General features: G+C 32.5%; 2 protein-coding genes and 2 long non-coding RNA genes across 11 annotated transcripts; 2 read left to right on the top strand and 2 right to left on the bottom strand.

Annotated features, from left to right (window-relative positions):
• Positions 1 to 1,018: 1,018 nt before the first annotated feature.
• On the top strand, positions 1,019 to 7,287 carry Sugb (Sugar baby). 4 transcript variants are annotated; one of them, XM_066745711.1, is made up of 10 exons: positions 1,019 to 1,090; positions 1,627 to 1,735; positions 1,809 to 2,176; positions 2,245 to 2,388; positions 2,465 to 2,750; positions 2,819 to 3,012; positions 3,094 to 3,422; positions 3,496 to 3,671; positions 3,761 to 3,928; positions 4,008 to 7,287. In XM_066745711.1, exons 2-10 carry the CDS (start codon positions 1,672 to 1,674, stop codon positions 4,076 to 4,078), a joined length of 1,800 nt encoding a protein of 599 aa, XP_066601808.1. In that variant the 5' UTR covers positions 1,019 to 1,090; positions 1,627 to 1,671; the 3' UTR covers positions 4,079 to 7,287. The 4 variants fall into 4 exon arrangements, with proteins under 4 accessions (XP_066601808.1, XP_066601806.1, XP_066601805.1 ...); XM_066745709.1 differs by having other exon boundaries at positions 1,025 to 1,124; XM_066745708.1 differs by having other exon boundaries at positions 1,038 to 1,387.
• A 17-nt stretch (positions 7,288 to 7,304) lies between these two features.
• On the bottom strand, positions 7,305 to 12,526 carry Tsc1 (tuberous sclerosis 1 protein hamartin). The gene is made up of 14 exons (XM_066745706.1): positions 12,355 to 12,526; positions 11,707 to 11,972; positions 11,363 to 11,625; positions 11,074 to 11,298; positions 10,818 to 11,011; positions 10,626 to 10,738; positions 10,325 to 10,560; positions 9,913 to 10,242; positions 9,649 to 9,843; positions 9,281 to 9,569; positions 8,845 to 9,200; positions 8,508 to 8,744; positions 8,328 to 8,424; positions 7,305 to 8,249 (listed from the first exon to the last, which is right to left on the bottom strand). The coding sequence occupies exons 2-14, from the start codon at positions 11,813 to 11,815 to the stop codon at positions 7,738 to 7,740; spliced, it is 3,156 nt and encodes a 1,051-aa protein (XP_066601803.1). The 5' UTR covers positions 11,816 to 11,972; positions 12,355 to 12,526; the 3' UTR covers positions 7,305 to 7,737.
• Positions 12,527 to 13,270, top strand: LOC136784804 (uncharacterized). The gene is made up of 2 exons (XR_010824468.1): positions 12,527 to 12,876; positions 12,954 to 13,270. It is a non-coding gene; the product is annotated as an uncharacterized lncRNA (long non-coding RNA).
• On the bottom strand, positions 13,199 to 16,875 carry LOC136784803 (uncharacterized). Of its 5 annotated transcripts, XR_010824466.1 has the most exons (9): positions 16,577 to 16,875; positions 16,043 to 16,500; positions 15,181 to 15,954; positions 14,863 to 15,099; positions 14,654 to 14,790; positions 14,362 to 14,585; positions 14,102 to 14,186; positions 13,664 to 14,028; positions 13,199 to 13,588 (listed from the first exon to the last, which is right to left on the bottom strand). It is a non-coding gene; the product is annotated as an uncharacterized lncRNA (long non-coding RNA). The 5 variants fall into 5 exon arrangements; XR_010824463.1 differs by having other exon boundaries at positions 14,102 to 14,585; XR_010824464.1 differs by having other exon boundaries at positions 13,199 to 13,548; positions 14,102 to 14,585.
• Positions 16,876 to 18,684: the final 1,809 nt, after the last annotated feature.

The following is an 18,684-nucleotide window of genomic DNA, read 5'->3' as shown; positions in this document are numbered from 1 at the left end:
TTTCTCTTACTCTCTCTCTCTCTCTCTCTCCAACCGCGGCCAATTAGATGCATCTGCCCCCACCATGCGCTCTAAGTTCTCTTTTCGAGCTGGGGCGCCTTATGTGAAACACCCATATACTATATATACATATATTAAATATGAGTTATTATTCTTATGGAAATGCGTTTCAAAAGAGGTATAGCTTAATTTATTTGTCGAAATTTTATTTGTATCCAGTCGAACACAATAGGGCAAACCTGATCTTTTCTCTATAAGTACGACTGTGTATATCCTATTACTCTGCAAATAAAATTTTGGAAATTCAACGCTTCGAGTAATGCGCATCCTAAATTTACTGTAATAAGCCACTACATCTTTAAATTTAACTTCCGTCAGAAAATGCTTTTCTTTTCATATCACACAGCTTTAACTAATAGTTGAAATTTGCGCACCAAGTATTGTCGAGTTAAATGATTTGCTGAAAATTGACGATGGTGAATGTGCATCTGCTGAAAATTTATATAGATAAGTGTGATGAGCGATAAATATATAAATCAAGTTAACAAAAAGTGCGCCTGCGCTGGAGTCTGGAGTTGAGTTTGGGCCGGTATTCATAGTCGTTGCTTATATTTAAAACCGACTTAAGCATAGGTTATCTTTTTCTATTACTGTTAGGGGAAAAAGGACAATCAATACTTTAATAGGCCCGGTCTTACAGGTCTCAATTAAATTAATTATGCTATATTATATTTAACATAAAATATATCATACGAAATACTCTACATATATTCCGCGTGACATTTATTATAGCATAATTAATTTAATTGAGACCTGTAAGACCGGGCCTTAAATATAAGCAACGACTATGAATACCGGCCTAGATGCCGCTATATACTATTATGTATACTATACCATCAAGTATACCAACGCTACAAACACTACCAACACCAACAGCGTTTCTCACTCTTACTACTACTATTTCTACTTTCTCTCTCCCCCCCCCCCCTCTCGCCATTTCATGGTTCAAATATGTGTGGATATTGTATGTATGATTTGTATAACTGTGACGTCTGTGATACTTTAGCAGAGCAGAGCGATATGAAAAACGGTAGTTTGCAACGTATAAATAGCTAATGGCAGTGGTAATTAACAATTGGTCTGTGAATTATGTAATCATAAATTTAATAGTTGGCGATTAATTTTGCTTTTTGCTGTCGATCCTGAACCAACATTAGAGTTATTTCAAAAGTGTATTGGATGTCTTGCGTTACTGCAGCACCAGCAACGTGCTTTTTTAAGCTTAGATAGTTTTAAAACTTATAAAGAATGCTTGTCTTTTATTTTTTAATAGTTCAGAAAGGCTCGTGATTTAAGCATATATATTTTGATTAAATAACTATTACTGGTAATGTATTTCTCATCTTTAAAAATTCAATTTTTTTTATTATTTATCATTTATCTTTGCTTCACATTTTTTTTCTCTTTTTTTTAATTGGTCTATGCTACAGTTTACACTACCATTTTTTGTACAGTGCATTCTGTAATTTTAATAGTTGAGAATCCAAGTGTTTTAATCAAATTTTATGTCTTATATAAGCAAGTTATTGATATAGATATTTGACAAATTTTTTTTATTAATTACAGATACCTTTTTGTAAGTCATACATTGCATAAAAATCGCTGGTAATTATGTTGGGGAATATCAATAAAGACCTACTACCCATAAAGACACACTATTTTTTATTCAATGCTGGTGAGTAAACTAAGAGATATAGAATTTTACTTTAACAAATTGCTCAAAAATTTCACAAACTATTTTGTTACAGCCACAGGACCAATTGTGCCTTTCCTACCAACGGTTGCCAAACAATTAGGCTTCTCTAGTTTACTAGTGGGCACAATTTATACTATATTACCTATATCTGGCTTGGTCGCTAAGCCATTGTTTGGAATCTTAGCAGATAAATTTAGACTTCACAAAACCTTTTTTATTGTATTCCAAATTATTGTTGCGCTAAGTTTCTTCTCCATAAATATTATTCCTGAAATTGAAAATAGTGCAAATGCAACACTTAATTGTAAAAATTTTCGTCATGTATCTGCTGTATTCTTAAGCATTTGTTCAAAACATGGATTCTCAGAGTCTACATTAGGTAATGTTCTAACAGATGCTCCACATACTGCTCAATGTCAGGTAAGATCTCAACGATTTACAGAATATCAATATTCTATTTCAAGATTGATATCATCTTCTTAAAACAGCTATCATGCCAAAAGACACAGAATACCAATAATGAGCTTTGCAAAAATTGGCATATACAAGAATTTTGTACAAATTCAACGGATAGTTTTACTTCCAATACTTTCAATTTTAGAGCATCGTTTGACATCAGTAATGACATAAAAGTATGGCTTTTCAAATGAGAATGTTAATATGAATTCCAAAGATCCTCAAAATACTTATTGTATTATAATCTTCCAGGTGAAAAATTGTGTATATTTACATATTAGAAATGCAACATTTTCAGATAAGACCGCACACATACCTGAATGTGAGTCATTTTTACACACTTCTTGCTTGGCTAAATGTCACAATAATCTTGCTTTTAATCAGCTCTTACGGGAGGCTGATCAGGTTCATAAGGATCCAATGGTAAAAGTTACTTCTACTTACCAATTTCACGTATTCTTATGGGCTGCAATAATAAGCTGGATTGGTATGGCTGTTGTAGTTGTTATAGCAGATGCTATATGTTTTGGTATTTTAGGTGGGTAGAAAAGTTACAAAAGCATTTTCACCAGTTATGGAGAGTAAATAAAAAAATATTGTTTCTAGGGGAAGAAAGAAGAAAGGAGTATGGAAAACAGAAAATGTGGGGTAGTATTGGTTTTGGAATATTTGGAATAGCTGCTGGATACTTAGTTGATCTTTTCAGTGGGAATGATTCACAAAAAGATTATACATGTATATTTTATATAATGCTGATAGCCATGATTTGTGATATACTTGTTTCATCAAGGTTGAAAAAGGTATAAAATATTGTTTTGTAATAATTTTTATGCATTTTTACCAACTTTATGTAGATACACTAACCATACAATTATTTACAGAAAGATACTACTTACTCGGACATAGATCCTTCATTACTGTTGGAAATAATAGGGCTAATAAAAAAGGGGAGTGTTTTAGTTTTTATATGGTGGTGTATAGGGGCAGGAATGTGTACTGCAGTGGTATGGAATTTTCTATTTTGGTATACCGATGACTTGGCCAAAAGCTCAGATTTAACAGTAAAATGGATTAAGACTTTGCAAGGACTTTTAACTGGTGTACAATGCTTTTTGGGAGAATTACCCTTTAACTTTATCTCTGGTGCAGTTCTGAGAAAGCTTGGACATGTAAATGTTATGAGCATCGTATTAATCGTGTATGCAGTTAGGTTGGTAGTAAAATACTCAATAATCGTTTTTATTATTCATTTTATTGAGAAAATTAAATAAATTCTGTTACAGATTTATGGCATACAGCGTTGTGTCCAATGTATGGATATTTTTATTATTGGAAATACTGCATGGTCCATCCTTAGGACTGTGTTGGCCAACAATGGTTTCGTATGGAGATAAAGTTACTCCAGCTGGAACTAAATCCACTGTGCAGGGATTGATTGGTGGTGTTTTCGAAGGGATTGGTAAGATCTTTCGCTTAAAAATTATTCTATACTTAATAATACACGCACACTGCAAAGAAAAAAATTTAATAATAAATCTTGTTTCTCAGGTGTTTCATGTGGTAGTTTGATATGTGGTTGGCTTATGAATACCTATGGGGGAATCATAGCATTTAGAATTTTCTCAGCTGGTGCCCTTATATGGTTAAGCCTTTTCTGGTTATTTCAATTATTACTGAGAAAAACCAAAGCGTATCCGATTCATCATGGTCATAATCGTACGTAAGATTCGCCACTATTTCATGCATTTTTAGAAGTTCAAACAGTCGATTGTAATTCTTTATTGTATAAATTTAGATCTGGCAAGCTACGCTAATCCAGATGAAGCAATTATAATGACTATGAGCCAAGAAATGGAGACTTATTGAAGGAATGGCCATCGTTGTACTTTGCATTAAAAAAATAATTTTTTATTCAGTATTATTGAGCATTTTACGGTTCGGTAATCTGCTTACTTTCATAAACTTAGCAATAAACATCTATGTTCCAGAATCACAATTAAGGGGGTAATATACTCTGGATGCTCAAAATTAAGACAATTTTTAGGATTTTCTTATAACAAAATCTGAATCAGTCATGTTTTCGACACATTAACTATTTATAATCATTTGTATTAGCATAGAGGAAATAATTTCTTCATTTAAAAATATTTAAAAATGTAAGTAGTACGAGTGTTTTACTAGAGCGTACAAGCGTTATCGTTAAAACGATGAATGTAGTGTAGGTAATTTCTTCTTAACAACTTACCTAAAATAAAAAATGAAAATAGATATTACATTTAAACTTATTTTTAACATATTGATGTAGGAAGATGTAGAAAAAAAAAATTATGAAAATCGTTATATTTGCAAGAAAAAAGTTTTTTTTGCAAGAAAATAAAGTTTCTCTTGCTATTAAAAAGTAATGTTAAAGGAAAAATACGATTCGTTAACGAGTGTTATTTGATGTTGCTTTGTCGCTAGATACCAAATTCGAAAATAGTTAGAAAAAAAGTACGTTTAAATACAGTTACACGATTTTTGGAGAAACCGTTTGAAGATAAGCGGTGCCAATAAACGACTTCTCAAACATTTTAGCGGCTGAAAGTACATGGTCATATAGTCATTACTTAGTTGGTTTTATGAATATTGTGGTAGAACTTGACTGAAAGTGCTCACAAAGAATAACATTTAAAGACTTAAAAAAAAAATCCTTTCTAAAGTTCTAGAACGTTTTACCCCTTTAATGTTATGTAAAATTACTATAAAAAAAGGAAAAATGCATCGAATTAAACATAGCGGGAACATTCTTCAACAGCTTGTCAAATAGAATTATAATAATGAACTACAATAATATACAAGATATCCCAAAAGTCCTGGTCAATCAGAAAACCCTAAAGAAGGCCCGACTTCGATACGAAGACATCACATTTTAATATTGTCAAAATCTACCGAGTTATATAAAAATATCTTTATATCAAGAATCTGCCTAAATTGTTATGCAAATTGTTAAATAATACTAATAATATAAAATTTACAATAGTTTTTTTATAAATATGATAATAATGAAAAAAAAGCTTCATAACTTTTTTTCACATGTGACTGATATTTTTCAAAGTTATAAAAAATCGTTAAATCAATAGCCTACAAATATAATTAGGTAACACGTTAAATACGAACAATATTAAAAATAGTATAGGATAGTTCTTGTAAATATGATATTGGGCAACAAAAAACGAATGATTTTTTTTCGTATTATTTACATTTATCGAGTTAACGGGAATCCGTATACCGACATTACAGGGCAAAAACTATTTCAAATATACAGCAACGTCATTTTTTGACGGATTTGGATTTTTTGGACTTTTTGGAAACGCAAGAACATTATCTAGTAAAGTACGTTGAAGGATTTTGTAATTTATTTGTTGTTTCAATAATGTTAATATATTTATTTAAACAATTTTTTTTTCATTTTTTGTTAATTTTCCCAACGTATACTTTAGTAGATAATCTTCTGGAATTTCCAAATACATGTGCAATAACTTTATAATCCGTTAAAAAATGAGGACACTGCATGCGAAATAGTTTTTACCCTGTAATGTCGGTATACGGATTCCCGTTAAAGAATAATGTGTGTAGCCTAAAAATATATATATTCTTAAGTAACTAAATATCTGTAATATGATAAATATCATTAGGATTTTTCGTTATCTATTTTGTCATATAAACAAAGAAACTATTCTACACTATTTTTGATATATTGCTCACATTTAAGAAGCTACATAATTTTTTTTGCAGGTTGTCGATCCGAAAAAATTTTACATTTAAATGGATTCTTACGCAACTTGAAAAATATTAGCAATATGAAAATAAGTCATTAAATTATTTTAATCATTACTGTATCTGAAGAAGCTGATATACACACACACACATATATATATATATATATATCTGTGTTTTTTTAAAATATGATAAGTTTTTGTCGAGCTGCGTAACAACTTTTGTAGACTCGTAGCCTAAGAAAAATTTTATATAACTCCGATAAATGTTAACAATATTAAAAAATGGTATAAGACTTTTCTTCTCAAAATGGGACTATGTATCTAGGGTCTTCGTCATGATTGTGACTTTTGAGATATCTCGTATGTATACAAGTTAGGAAGACTTAATATTTAAACTATTAAGTTTTGTACGTGAACGCATTCTTAATTTTCATTATTTGAAATAAAGAATGCAGAATTTATGAGAAATATATTTGATCATCTACTCTTGTAGCCTATTTTGTTGCAATAAATAAATTTCATTCTTTTGGTTACTATATCTGTAAAATTTAAATTTAAATTTGAATCTAAAGGCCCGATCGTTAATCAGTGTCAAGAAAGACTTAACTGGCATTAAGGCCATGACATACGAAATAACGTAAAGCTGTTGGACCTAAACGTAAGAAATTAGCAAAATTACATAGAATATTTCAACGTGCACCGCTGAAGTTTTCAGCTGTAATTTATTTGTTTTCTTATGCTTAAATCTTATTACTGTTTTAAGTACATTCGTGTGCCTTAACGTTTAATGTAATCTATTGTTTTCCTGTTTTTCTATGAACAAATCGCATTTATACACAAATATTCGTGTAAAATCAATGTAGAAGGCGACTAAATTAAGTTTTAATTTTTCTCGCGTACTTAAGTTTTTAAAGTGAAATTTTTAAAACCGTCCTTGCATGGTAGAATTTTAATTGCGATAAAAGAGTGCGTACAACAATCAGTATTACAGTTAAAATATTGCTTTACCATTACTCGCAATACTATATACAAGAATAAAATTATATTGTACATTTATTTTCATGTTCATATTCGATCAATTTGCTCATAAAAAAAATTAAAGTATCACACTCTGTTGATTATGAACTGTTTTAACATTATAAGTATAAATGATGACTAGAGTAAACTTTCTGATGTCTACGTTTTTTTACGGTGTAACACGAACTATGTGCTTTAAGAAAAATATGAATGTCTATTATCATTTTTCTTTTACTTGATAAACTTATTTGCTTTGTATCTTGGCCCAAGTATTAAATTAAAAGGAAGTGTGTGTACAAAGGATGTATTAAAAGTTAATTACCAAGTTTGCTCGCAAAATATTTCAATTTTTTATTCAATATGAATTTCTTTGAATCTAATTGAGGAGTAGATATAAATCACACTACAGAATTCATCGATCAACTAGTTTCGTTGATCAATGATCACATTACGCAACAATATGTTTCGTATTAATCTTGATAGATCTATCGATAAAAAGTTACAAATGACTTTTTTCGATTTGCTTTATAGATGACATTTACGCACGCATGAAACAAAGCAGCATTTTGTGTGTAAGGCCTAAATAACACACGAATTTCATTAATATGAAATTAGGCCCAGTCTTTCAGACATTACTCATGCGATGACTCAACATTGAGTAAACTAATTTAAATGGATATACTCAAGAAGCTAGTCATCAAGTCAGAGTTTAACTTTAGTAAATCTTGACGACTAAAAAGGAAAGCAGTTCTAGTCTTGCTTAGAGACTCGACGTTGATGATTAGCTCGGGTTGGTGAGGTCGATTGACTTGGAGCAGGCTCAACAATAGCTTGTAAATTAGGGATTTCGCTTGTGGTATCACAGCAGTCATTCATTATGATGCCTGCGGCCGAGTGTATAAAGGCAAGGCTTCCCTCACTGGAAGAAGCCAAACTGACTGACAATGGAGGAGAGCGTTCTTTCGGAGACGCGGAAGAAGTAAGATTCATTGTGCTTGCATTCGTCGGATGGGTTACAGTTTCTAGCATACCGTGTAATTCGAGCACGCGCCCTTCTAAAAACAGGTTTATTTCAACCTGCGCTTTATATTTCGATTCTACACTCTGTAATTCAAACTCATGCCGCTCTTTTGTGAGTCGTAGGAGCCGTTGGAGCTCCACCAGTTGTGTTTCCTTCCGAATTTCTCTATTTTCTAGCTCATTTATAATTGCTCTTAACGATTCCAGTACTGAATTTCTTGACTCCAGCTGACGTCTCATATCTGTAAGATACAAGGTATTATCAGACAAAACAATCGGCAAGGAAATCCAAAAAAATTAAAGTGCTTAATCGTCTTTACTGTTTAACTCCTCTGTATAAGCCTTTTGCAGTAGAACAGTCTGTTGTTTAGTCTCGTCGTAATGCTCTTCGTTTTTCTCTTGTATTTTTAAATGTGCCTAGAATGTACGTTAATTCTTGCATTAAATAGCCAGAGGCATACATATGTATGTAATATAATTATTTGCAGCATTCAGTTTACCTCGCCAAAAAGAAGAAACTTCTTTTGGACAATATCGAGTGTTCGTTCCAATTCTTTACCACGATCGGCTGCTTTTAATGCACCTTTAAGCTGATGTGCCGCCTCGAACAATGCAGCTTCAGCAGCACGAGTCTGTCGTTGGCATTCGACAGCCTTACTTTGCTCAACTTTCAACTCCACCTCCAAAGACTCGGTTCGATTCCGTAAAGTTCGATTTTGTTCTTGTTCTTCCAAACACTGCATAATTAAGAAATTTTATATTATTAAAAGAAATGCGCCAATTGAAACAATTATAAGCTTATAAAAATTTAAGTGTTCAAAGAGTAAATTAACAAACCTTATTTTGCCAGTGACGTAATCCTTCAGCGTGTTTATCTTCAGCCTGACGAGCTTGTCTTTTACTATTTTCCAAATCAGCTTTTAACTCGTCAATTTCTTTTTCGAATAATCTTAGACGATCGGTTAAAGCATGATTATGTTCTTCAAGGGCTCGCGAATCTCGAAGTTTACCGAGAAGTCGTCTATTGCGTTCATCGTGTACTTCTCTGCGTTGTCTCTCAAATTGTAATTGCATCTGCATAATTTGTAGCAGCTGGCTAGCATTATCAGTATCGCTATGGTCGTCTCCCGTTTCTTCTTCAGCTTCCTCTTCCGAATTCTTCTTTCTTTGCTTTTGCTTACTGATACTCGTTTCTATAAATTAGACAAAAACTTTAATTTTCATTATCAATAATTGTTGTTTGATTACGCTTCCGATTCTAATATTGCCATACTTATTTTATTATTGTCAATAGAGAAAATACTAGCGCGCGAGCAAGCATTTATGTATTGATCGAGCATCTTCGTCGGTGATAATTTTAAGCTTGGCTTCTGTTGAAAAGATTGTTGTGCGCTTGTTTGAATTTTTTGGTCTAAAACTCCAAGTAATAGATGTTCATATGGAAATAAGTCACAAGTTTGGGTCCCACTTTCTTCTAGCTCTTTAATTTCTGATCTTTTACCATCTGTCATTTCAATTGCATTATTAATTTTAATGTCCGGGCATGACTTAACTCGTCTAATCTATAAATTATTCAATAAAATTATTACATAAGGAACAAATTTATAAAACATCCTCTTTATATTCGTATTTTAAATGTACCTTTTTCTGTAAATTTAGATCACACTTTAGCACTGGACCTTGACGCTGACAATTCAAACGAAACTGATAAATATTTTGAGATATATCTGTTATAGCACCTTGCATTTTTGCATCGTTTTGTACATAAAAATATGGATCAATTACTTTCGTAGTTTCAATTTTACTACTATTAGGTGAGCTTACTATTTCTAAAACCTATAAACAAATAGCTTATTTAAAATATACGAAACATTTGATCTGTTTATTTTCGCATCAGATAAGAACCTCCTGATCCTCCGGCCACGATTCACTTTTCCCATTTTGACTTAATTCACTATTAGAAAATCGCTTGTTGTCCCGTGGAGTTGTGGACAGTTTTAACTGGCCAAGAACAATTTGCCTATCTGCCATAAGCTTACTAATTCTATTTGAAATAAACCCGCTGTTTGTGTTAATTCCTCCATCTCCTGTATTTCCAATGAATGATAATGACGTAGCTGTAGGTGTAGAAGGACGTGACGTTCCACTCAACGTACCATTGCCAAGTGCATTAAGAGCACGTACAGCTGACGATCCAGCCACTGTTGTTTGTCTAGCAGACAGCTTTCGTAAATCCTGTGAAAGTTAACTATGTGTCATATACTTATGTCAATATATATATATATATACCAAGAGTATATTAATTTATCACACTTACCTTTACTGGAGTGGTTTCTGGTGTAGCTTCAACTGCTGCCTCTGGGGGAGAAGTTCCACTTCTTGTATTGCTAGGAGTAGAAGGCGTAGATCTGACATCGTGAACGATACTCTGAAGTGGAGGGCTATGCGGCGATATAATTATACTAGGTGACCAGAATGTATTATCTTCTCCATTACTTATTTCGACAGGCGTTATACCCCTGTTAATATTTATGGAGCTAGTCGAAGGTTGGTCTGTAATAAATAACAATCAGACAACATTGATAGTATCACCACAGGTCATGCTTGAGATAACAAACCTGAAAAGGAGGAAAAACGTGCATTAGAAGGGATTAATACATCTTCTTGACTTCTGTCTAATGTAAAACGCTCGCACTCTGCCATAATATCATGATGCTCCATTTTTTTCCATCTATAATTTCATTGCAGGAATTCATTTATCTTATTATCAGCTGGGAGCTGAATCATTAACTGATGGATTAAAATTTTACCTAGCTGCTGATATTTCTTCATCTTTAGAAGTAGTAACAAGTAATGGATGCATACGCACATCATCCAACAAAGGTCTGATGGCATGCGTAAATATAGCCAATTGATCTTTTTGAATATATTGTTGTTTTAGATATGATATAAAATTGCACGGATACATAGCATACAGCCTATGGAACAAACTGGATAATCCCACCTAAAGAATAAATTAATTAATGTAATTTAGTATATTCATGGTATGTAAGAAATCGAACTTACGTGTAAATGCAGGAGAAACAGTTGATCTTTATCAATGGTAGATGGTATTGAAGAAGTAGATAATGGCAAAGAAATGACTAATGATTGCTGATGATAATAGCTTGCCAATCTACTAAATACTTCAAAAATCTCTTGTAGATATGGTCCTAATGTTGCAGGTAACATTGGTAGTAGCATTATCAGTAAATACAAAGCACTCATAATGCATAATAAATCTGTCTCCACCTTATAACAAAATTATTGTACATTTGAAAAAATAATTGATAATGATAATTTTATAGTAGTATACCTTAAGTAATTTTAATAGGTCTCTGAATAAGGCATGATTTGTGAGCTTATAAATCCAGGTAGGTTGTTTTCTTGCTATATGTCCTAGTAAAGTTAATGCTTGGATCTTTTGGTTATTTCCTGGTTTGGATAAAATTTCAGTCAACCGGTCTAACAAATGCTTGTCATGAGGTTCTCGAACACCTGTTAGTACTTCCACAGCTCTTACAGAATTTGTAGACAGATAATAATCGAATAGTCCATTTACTAGCCAATTATCTTTAGCTACAAAGGAATCAATAAGTTCAGGATACGAAAGTTTCTTCTAGTAATTTTAATAAGCTTAAAACTATTAAATATACTTACTGCATAAAAAATGGTCGTGAAATACTTTTTTAGTTTCCTCTACTTCGACAAGTTTATTAGATTCAAGTAGATGGAAAAGATCAGTAATACCTAATGTATTTATATTCATTTTGATCCTAGTATCTTAAGAATAACGTGTTAACTTTGATCCTCACTTGTTGCAGCTGTAGTTCTTTGTATCGGAGGAGTACTGATCTTCTTTTCAGCCATCTGCTTTCTGTCATTCTACAGAGACCTCATAACGAATGACAGAAACAGTGGTGTATCTGAAAAAATAATTCGTATGAGAAACTCGTGTACTTTTCTTGATTAAATAGACAATATACTGAAACGATAAATAAATTTTATTACAACAATAGGAAAGTGTTTGTAGATGTGTCACTTTGCAGAAGTTTCAGAATGGCTACATAATGGTAGGATGTTTTTAAGAAATATTCACGATATCAGTATAGATTTTGTTAAATCATAATTAGTGTTTGTGACTCTTTAAATTCGTGACTTTTCATCTTGGAACGAGTTTGTAAAAGGGAAGGACGTACCGAAAGGTGGTATGGTACATGCGTGAAGCTGGTAATGGCACGTTAAAATTGTCACTGTAATGAATTGATTCTAAAGACACTTGGTTCTGGAATTCAATAAAAGACTTACCAATTATTTGTGTGTTTTTCCATTGATGGTATTAGCCAGATTTTTGTGGGACAGTAAGGGATATATGGCACTTGATGCAGGTTGCTGGCGCCATAAAAAATTGGCGCCACTATCGTTCAGTTTTCTCGGCACCAGGCACCAGCAGTGCAGTGCAGTGCTCACCAGGGGCAGGGGCTGGACACTCAGGCCTCGAAGGCTCGAATTATTTGTACCGAAGGCAATTCTTAGCCAACCGAAGAAAGTTAAATTCGAAGAAAATACTGTATTTAAGTTGGTAGCAGTGCTTGAGAATGTTGATAGATATAGCACATAAATGACATATATATATGTTGTCTTGTGGATTGCAAAATCCCATGAACTGCCATAAACGAAGACAAAATGAAGAAATAAGATAATATAAAATTATATAAATATAGGTACAAGAGGAAATTTAACAGATTACTTTGGTTTCAGAATTCCAGATTGGTTCTGAAGAAGAAAAATTCGAAAAAGAAAATGTAGTAGCTAAAGCATCAAAAGCTGGTAATATTTTTAACGTTTGATAATATTTAGTTTAATAAATTTAACATTTTAATGTTATTTCTTTCAATTTTGAGAAGAGGTAGGAGGCAGAGAAAGGACGACAATAGTCTGGAAGGGAAAAAGAATAAATAGATATGTAAAAGGAACTTCAATCTACATAACAATTAACAATTAGATATATATAGTATAGCTGTATCTTTATTTTGTGACTATAAATTGACATATATTTATAGTATATAAAATTTAGCCTTTTAATAACATGACATTTTCTATTTTCCAGATTTATTACAATTGTTCCAGTAAATAATATTTTTATTTAAACATGACTGTTACAAAGAATTTATTTTTTGTTCTTCATATAAATATTATAATTAAGAATTACTTTTTTTTCACATGTAAATATTATAATAAAGTTTTGTTTATACAATTATAAATATATTCAGTAGCTGTTCTTATATGCAAAATAACCCAATCGAATGTTCCAGTATTCAATAATAATTCTAATTCCATTGGTGTAATACTATCTTCCAACAAAATTTTATTTCCAGTCCCATAGTTAAAGCCACAAAGTACTCCAAACGAACCTTCATCTATTTGTATTGCATTATTAAAGCGATATGATGTTTGACTGCCATAGTTCCAGTAGCAGTAGTATCAGTGGTAGAATCATTTCTGTGGTAGCAGAATAATTATTGATTACAGTTACAGCAGTCTGAAAAGTTTTACCATAAAGGCATATTACTATAGTGATAAAAGAATTAAAAGAGGAAAATGATAAAGTATTGACCTGATTATTTGTACTTGCCACTCGAATCAATGTTTTATGTCACTGCCATATAGGCAAGATCAAGTGCTATTGCCAAAATGCTGTCCAACTAATCTGTAAAGTATGAGTGTCGCAGCTAGCCAAAGCATAAACAGGCTCATATATGTAGCGAAGAATGAATCACAAAGAAATATATTTAGATTTGGTGTATCTTCATCTTTTTCTCTTGCTAGAAATGCACGTAAACTCGTGATACTTGACCATTTTTCAGGTGAAGTGTTAATATAAACACCGTCGTCTGTTAAATATCGTCTGTGGTATCTATACGATACTATTAAACGACCTCCCATAAAGGTTTTAACGTTTACAAATGCTGGTAGATTGCTCTTATGTTTAACAGAAGAGATAAATTATTAACAATCCTCAAATTAACTTTATCAGCTAAATTGGAATACTGACCTGTCCGTTTCATGGTTCTTTATCACAATTGTACCAGAGTCACTAAGTGATTGATAGATACATGCACTTAGTGCAACCGTAAGATCTCTCATTGTGAATATTTCAGAATAATGTGTATTTCGATTGGGCATAGGTGCATTTCGTAGTTCAACCAGTGTTTGTAACATATTATGCGCCAGAAACCGGAAATAATAATGGATAAAGGAAGTATGAAAAAATCAATAAAAGGATACTAATTGATTTGTAAACAAATATCTTACTTGCAAATGTCTCACTGGGTCAGTGACCATAGTTTTATTGTAAGCCACACTGGCGCTAAATAGAGGTAGCGTTGTAGGGAGCTAAGCAATTGTTGCTGAGTCTTTTCCTGTTGCAATTCTTAAAATAAAAGTACTTATTCCATTCTTACAGAAGCTGAACCACCACCGAATGCTTCGTGTAACGAGTAATATGACAATAAAGTTCTTAATGACGTTTCGTTAAGCTATGGAATAAATCGAATATGATTAATGGTTTAAATTTTTTCTATTTATTAAAAGGCTATTTAGTTACCTTTTATCCACTTTTTCATTTCGCCGTTCTTTGAACTTTTGCTTCGAAATCTAATTTTTCTGCTGCAAGAATTTCATGTAAATTTGGTTGTTCTCTAGGCCTATAAGTAGGTTCATCATTAGTCATTGCTTCATCGTCTAAAAAGTAAAATAAAGTATTATGTGCTTTTATAGAAAGTTAGTGGAGAACATAATAAAATGATATAAGACCTGCATTGTGAGACATTGTTAGCATCGTTATCAGTGCTTGTGCTGTTGTTGCAAAGCTGCCTCAAAACATCATCTGCTTGTTCAAGCCATGTATAGTTGATATCTGAACTGTTCGCTGTCAACCTCAAATCCAGTTGATAATGTTGACAATTCTTCCATGAGATTTTTTAAACAGGCTATAAATTACAGCTGTTGTGTCATGATATCCAGTTGTCCTATTACCTTCTTTAGCTTCTCCTAAAATAAGAATATAAGAATAATTGATTAGAATAATATACCTGCTTGTTAATTAACTTAACGAAAAAAATACAAAAATACCTTCATCTCCAATATATTTAATGCTTCCACCAATTTCTCCTCTATCCATCTTCATTGTTAAAGGAGGACTTCCAAGATCGGGATCTTCACTATTAACTGGATCATCGTCCTAGTTTAATACTAGCTTATCTTCTTTCTTTTTACCACACTCAATAGCAAGTGTGCTCCAATCTATTCATTGCCATGAATCTACATAGAATGCAGAATAATGCTTATAAAAATAACAGATTGACATAAGTTTTGTGAGTGAGGATCTTGTTAACATTATTATGACTTCCTTCGACAGTAGTTTCTGTAATGCTTATATCCTAATCTATTATTCCAGTATTAATTTGAGAACCCTGTACCTTGATCTTACTGGGGACATTAAGAATGCCTGTTATTGAATATTAAAATAGATTAATAATATAAGAGTAACACATTATAACAGCAGCATTAAGTAGGAAAGATACAAATTCAAACTGTCCTCTCTATTAGCATCCATTACTTTATTAGGCAATTTTGATAAGAATTCAAATGCTAGAGCAGGATAACCAGCTTTGAAGAGGGTATGTGCAGTGGTAAAGTATAATTGTTGCACCAGTGGCATAATACTACCTTCCAACATTCACTATTTATCTGGCCTAAGCTTCTGTTTTCAATACCATAAGTAAAGTTAAAAATTACTACAGAATGACCCTCCCTTTTATCTTGTGTTGTTGAGGTTAATTTATTATCTGAGTAGCACTGAGTGCATATGTAAAGATACATAAAATTTGAAAACGTTTGGATTTGCTGAATCAATGTGAAAACAAAATATTAGTCAAGATATAATATAAAAAAAATTTTAGGAAAGTGATTTAAGAGATACACCGTTGCTTACCTATTCTGTCATAAGGCTTTTTAGATTCATCGTTGTATTGTAGATACATCATACCAATGTTGGTTAAAAACAGTGTATTCAGAGAAACAGAATGATTTTTTAAAATCCAAAGCACCGTACTATGCAGGGCAGATCTGTATGGGCCTTGGCATATCCTGATTTTCTCTTTCTTTCTCACATCCTAGTATTCCCTCGTACAACACTTTTCTTAAATTTAAAGATGCTATATTATCCTTGTAAAGCCTCATCAGCACCATTGCAACTTGTAGGTTATTTAACTTATTCACACAACTTCAATGGCATTTGTCAATGCCCCTGCTAATAAGGAAAATGTTTCTGCATACTCAAATCTTTGCTTCCCAAGCAAAGCAACGTTATTCTTTAAAGCTGTTTGTCTCCAGTGGTTCTTAGCAAAATTGTTAGCAAAGAATTCTGTCATTCTTTTGACTCTCTAATTCCTAAAAAGACCCCGAGTAAGATTTTTCTTCTTCATGCCTAAATGATAAATTGCTGTGTCCAATGGATCTTGCTTACGTTGGAAAGCTGCTTATGGCTATTTTTTCTATATATCTTCTAACAAATATGTTACTCCTAATCCACCATCCAACGTTTAGTTCCTTCTGCACAAATCATTTTGATTCATTCTTGAACTAAAATATATATATGTCATTAGGTCTGTTCTCGTTGGCCTACACTTTTAACACTTTCTACACTTTCCGTATTTCTGTCTTTGTCCATTGTATAAGTTGACACCCTAAAAAGTGCACAAAGTGTAAAAAGTGTAGGCAACGAGAACAGACCTATTATGTGTTATATGATATCTATCAACATTCAAGATGGCGGCCCAGCAATTTATCCCTTTATCCCCTCCATCTTGGCTTCACTTTCGCAAGCATATATAGTCACTCGCAGTCGCTCGTATTTTTAAGGAGCCCATATCTGATTCTTAACAGTGATTTATTTTTATGAACCAATTGCTTCGGCCACAAAATATTATATAATATATCGAAAACTTATTATAAATTTCGAAAATCTGTTAATTCTTTGATAAAGTAGATTCGGTCTTACGAAAGAATGAATGAACCTTTCTGCATCTCTAATATTCAAGCTACACTAAATGCATCAATTGCATATACTCCTTATATAGCTTTAACATTCCTGTTCGTTGTTAATAAGAAAAATTGAATCAAGAAGTATTATCCTTTCTCATTTCACTAATAGCGATAATGGAGCGTCTACTATTACCAGCTTCATGGGTGAGCAAGATCGCCTTTTATAAAAAGCAATCGCACAACTGCACTTGCGAACCGTCAAATTACTTTTCACCGATTTTCGATTATTTTAACATACTAAATAATCTTTATAACATTTTTAAATCATGCAGGTTTATAGCCCATAAAATTATGAAAATAACGATATAATAATCATAAAAGTTCGTGACGTCTATTTTTTTAACGAAAAAGGGTACTTGCACCGTAAAATTGAAACCTAACCGTTTTGGAAGTTTGAAAAGCATTTTTAAGATAGCTTAGAACATACATTTTCTTGTGACACAATAAATTGCAAAATTAACATTATAATATTTATAAGGGTTTGTGTCAATTTTTCTTGTAGTAACGAGGAAATGCTTCATGCATACCAATCCGGTGAATGCCCTAGGAAGGCAAAACTTCGAGAAGATCTTTATGAGGCTTCAATATTTTTGTCTTATATTTTTAATATTGCTCTTTTAAGGGTAAACACGAGATAGGTAGCATTTCCTCATTAATTAAAAAAGAAATAATAAGGGTGTCACGATCACTCATGAATATTATTACGCGCAGCTTTCACTATTTAATGGTGTAGAAGATAGTATGGTTGAAATAAATGAAATAAATTTTCTGTCATCCTGAAATTGGTGCCGAAATTTTGAGAATGTTACAAAACCTACTTTTCTTATGCAAGTTCCCTTCATTGTTTAAAAAAAGGACGTTAAGGTTGTCACGAACTTACAGCATTTTTTCCTTATTGTTGTTACTTTTAATAATAAAAAATGTATATTTAAATCGCCGCGCCGTGTGATAGGTATGGCATGGCAATATTCACACCGCGCGATACTCCACACCCCACACGCCGTGTAATGGCACCTTATTACTCTCTCCTTTGTTTTTTTTTTTTTTTTTTTTTTACATGGGAAAAATCCTCCTAGGACACCCTGGGATGGATATAACACCCCTCAAGTTAGTTCTAGGTTAGGCAACTTACGAACCAGCCCGACGGGTGTTCCACCTCAGGGTAGTGTTGGACTCACTATTTTTAAACAGTGCCTACCAACTAAAAAACCCATGCTATTTGCTTACAATAGCGATTGAACGTGGTTGACTCCTTGACGATGCTACAACTACGAGCCATTCCTCCTTCCATAATTATTCCAAGGTATCCATTATCCATGGAGTTTTAAATGAAATAAGAAGATTTATTAGTTGATACATTTTCATGTCTTCACACGTTTCACCGGGGTTGATGGAACGTTAACTCTTTATACTTGAGGTACGTAAAAGATGGTCGTTATGTCTACGAAATGAATAAAAAAAAATTAACGATAATAAGGAGGGGAATTAGAGATTTATCTTATTCAAGCGCGAGATTTAGGCAACTATTGC

This window comes from Prorops nasuta, unplaced genomic scaffold (genome assembly GCF_024137725.1).
Source record: "Prorops nasuta isolate Cenicafe-Biocafe unplaced genomic scaffold, Cenicafe_Pnas_1.2 PNAS00072, whole genome shotgun sequence".
Taxonomy (NCBI): domain Eukaryota; kingdom Metazoa; phylum Arthropoda; class Insecta; order Hymenoptera; family Bethylidae; genus Prorops; species Prorops nasuta.
This window is presented reverse-complemented; position numbering and strand designations above follow the sequence as displayed.